General features: G+C 40.3%; 1 protein-coding gene across 1 annotated transcript; it reads right to left on the reverse strand.

Moving 5' to 3' along the window:
- Positions 1-1,089: 1,089 nt before the first annotated feature.
- Positions 1,090-2,193, reverse strand: LOC137268305 (G-protein coupled receptor dmsr-1-like). Its single transcript, XM_067802856.1, has one exon. The coding sequence runs from the start codon at positions 2,191-2,193 to the stop codon at positions 1,090-1,092; it is 1,104 nt and encodes a 367-aa protein (XP_067658957.1).
- Between the last annotated feature and the right edge of the window lie 824 nt (positions 2,194-3,017).

Here is a 3,017-nt window from a genome sequence, read left to right on the forward strand (position 1 = left end):
TGGTCACGTTTGGGCATTTATATTCACATCAGTGACGTGTTCCTTTATTTGTATAAATTTTGGACAGCTGCAGTTAAATAAGAAATCATGACCATCTGAACAAGTGTTTCCTGTGCACCACCCTACATCAATCAGACACTTCTGCGTTCTTTTATTACATTACATGTGTCTTATAGAAGGACAACGGGGTGTATGTCTTTCCAGAGTTAAAACGATCTAAAACAGGTTTTGAGAGCTATGAATTTATGCACGCCGTATGAGTTCTAGGAGCCCAATGTGTGTGGCAAAAATATCTATTTGCATCTTTTCACGCAATTGTTATAATATATGTAGTCCATGACACACAGTTTGACCGTAGATGTGGAATTTAAAGAACCGTTCATATGGTAACGAAACAATGTTTCAAAAACGGCCACTGCTTATTATTAATGAAAACGGTTAACGTGAGAACGGACACTTTATGCAGACGAAAAATGAAAAAAATTATCAAGGTAGTTAACCGTTAAAAAACCCCTCGGTATGTCATTAACTATTCGCAACGACGCCGTCTTGTTCTGATTTATGAGAAACGAATAAAGAAAATATGCCATTTTGTGTAGTCATTCTATAAGTTGCGTGACATGTCATCTATTAAAACAAATATACAATAGAATAGTAGTCGCATCTTTTATAACCGTTAAAAGTGAAATGACAGCATCCTATGTTCTTTACTACTCTGTAATGGGGAAACTTTGAGCGCTTTTTAAAACTTTTGCTGCTTTGTTAACGTAGGATTAATCGCGACAGGTTTATGTAATTCGGTCTCTAGACGCATTAGGCAGTCTATATCTGTAAACTGATCTCTGCCTGACGTTGATTTTATTAGCCTTTAAACATCCCGAACTTCCCTAACATTACAACACACTATGACCTGGTTCTTTCAATAGGTAGTTCGGTAATGTGTAGTCTGAACGAATGGCGACCATCTGCATTTTCGATTCTAAATCCAACAGTTGGAGTCCAATATGATACTCCTTATTTCAGAATGTCTTTTATCTTGATCTTGACCATCTAACATATGCATTCAAATGCACATTCGTGTACAAGGCTCTAGTCTGCTAAAGTAGTCTTTGTCGGTGGTTCCTTCAAACACAACCGCTCCGATGTTGTCCCACTTTCTTCTAATGGTTTATGCAGGACTGCACGGCGAAGGTACATTTCCAAAAATCTGGCTCGGAACTGCTGACTCATAATGCAATACAATACAAAGTTAATGGCATTATTTAACAACGCTATGAAGTCCATGAGATCTCCTAAAAGTTGGTACACATTGGTATAAAACCCAGGCATTGTTGCGCTGAGCAGAATCAAAATGCCTTGGGGGAACTCGGTGATGAGGAAAAGAATTATAACAACCAGCAACATCCTAGTGGTAGTGGCTTGTCTGGAATCTTTTTTGGACTTCTTACCGCTTGTTGATAATCTCCGTCTCCTTTCTCTGTTTTTAACACTGAGAGTGTACACCAAGGAACCACTAAACACTATCATTAATAAACATGGGACGAGTTTGGCGGTCACGGCGTAGTTTACGACATTGAAAAGAACGATACTTTTCGTCTGGTTGGTTGCAAGGTTTAAGTCTTTGATTCCATACACTATCGTGTTGTTGTCCTGTGCCCGCCACTGGATCTCATTTGTAAGGTAGTTGGGTATGAGCACTACGGATGACAGCACGTTCACAGCCAGTGTTATACCTTTCACGTGGCGTATTCTTCGTTCTTTTGCCAGTGGTCCGCGACTCGTTGATCTCATTTGAACAAATCGAAACACCGCTAAGGAAACACCCAACCAGTTTGATATTGTATGTGTTGTGGCCGTTATATTGATGAGGAATAACATATACATGATCCAGTTATATGTAAACTTCTCTGGATTGACCCTTGGGTTAGCTGGGGGACAGTAGAAATGTATAGCAAACGGAATGTAAGGAGCCATGGTGAGGATATCGGACACTGCCAACCAAGTGAGCAAGATGTTTGTAGGTGTGCGCATGTCACGTCGCGTCAGGATGGTGATGTTGAAGATGTTCGTGAAAACACCAAATATGCACACAACAACACTGGCGTAACCATGGATACCGAGAAACCAGGAAAAAAACTGTAACAGGGCCGGTTGGTCCGGTTGCATGGCGACGTGGGACGCGTTGGCGGCCATATTGCTGAATGGAGTCTTTTGGAGTCTTCCAGAATGGTCGATGATTGATCATGTCAAGATGAAGGATGGCACAAACGTGGAATCGTCACAGCTTCAGCGACCATCTGTAAAAATAAACCATGTGAGTTGTGATAAAAGTGTCTGTCTGTTTTCAGATGGATTATATCGGATTTATGTCAAACCGTTGTAATGACAGACTCCAGCAACTGACGGAACATAGGAGATTGTGGATCATATATCAGGATCATATGTTGCCATTTCACCATGTTCAGCAACAGGGAACAATGCACTCAGAAAAAAACAACAATGCAGAACCTTAATGACAGAGCTGGCGCGAGAAATATAACTATTAGATTTCTATTTCCTGTTCGTTATTAATGACATTGTACAGTGTACCTGAAATAATGTATTAATCGCGATATGATCATCAATAATACAACGCCTCACGTAGTGTTCCATATTTTAGCAGTTTTACTCCCTGGGTGGAAATTGTTCTTGTTCTGCTAGCTTTCACTCAAAGTAAAATCATGATGGACCTAAAGCCAGAGCAGGAAATAACTCGGACACGTGCTTGCATTTCTACTTTACTCATCCTACGACTTCCTTCCTACACAGTGATCTGAACGTGAAATATTGCTTGTAAATCTTTCAGCTATAAGTGACAGTTACAGGACTGAATTACATTTCAGGATTAATTTCGAGATTAATTCAAGATAAACCTGACATTGTTTGGCGCTATCGGAAGGTAACAAGCGAAGCATATATCTTGATCATGACTGAGAATACCAGGTCCTGCCGGTTGATAAATTTCGGTGGCCTAGTGG

The sequence above is a fragment of the Haliotis asinina genome, chromosome 16 (genome assembly GCF_037392515.1).
Source record: "Haliotis asinina isolate JCU_RB_2024 chromosome 16, JCU_Hal_asi_v2, whole genome shotgun sequence".
In the NCBI taxonomy this organism is placed as follows: domain Eukaryota; kingdom Metazoa; phylum Mollusca; class Gastropoda; order Lepetellida; family Haliotidae; genus Haliotis; species Haliotis asinina.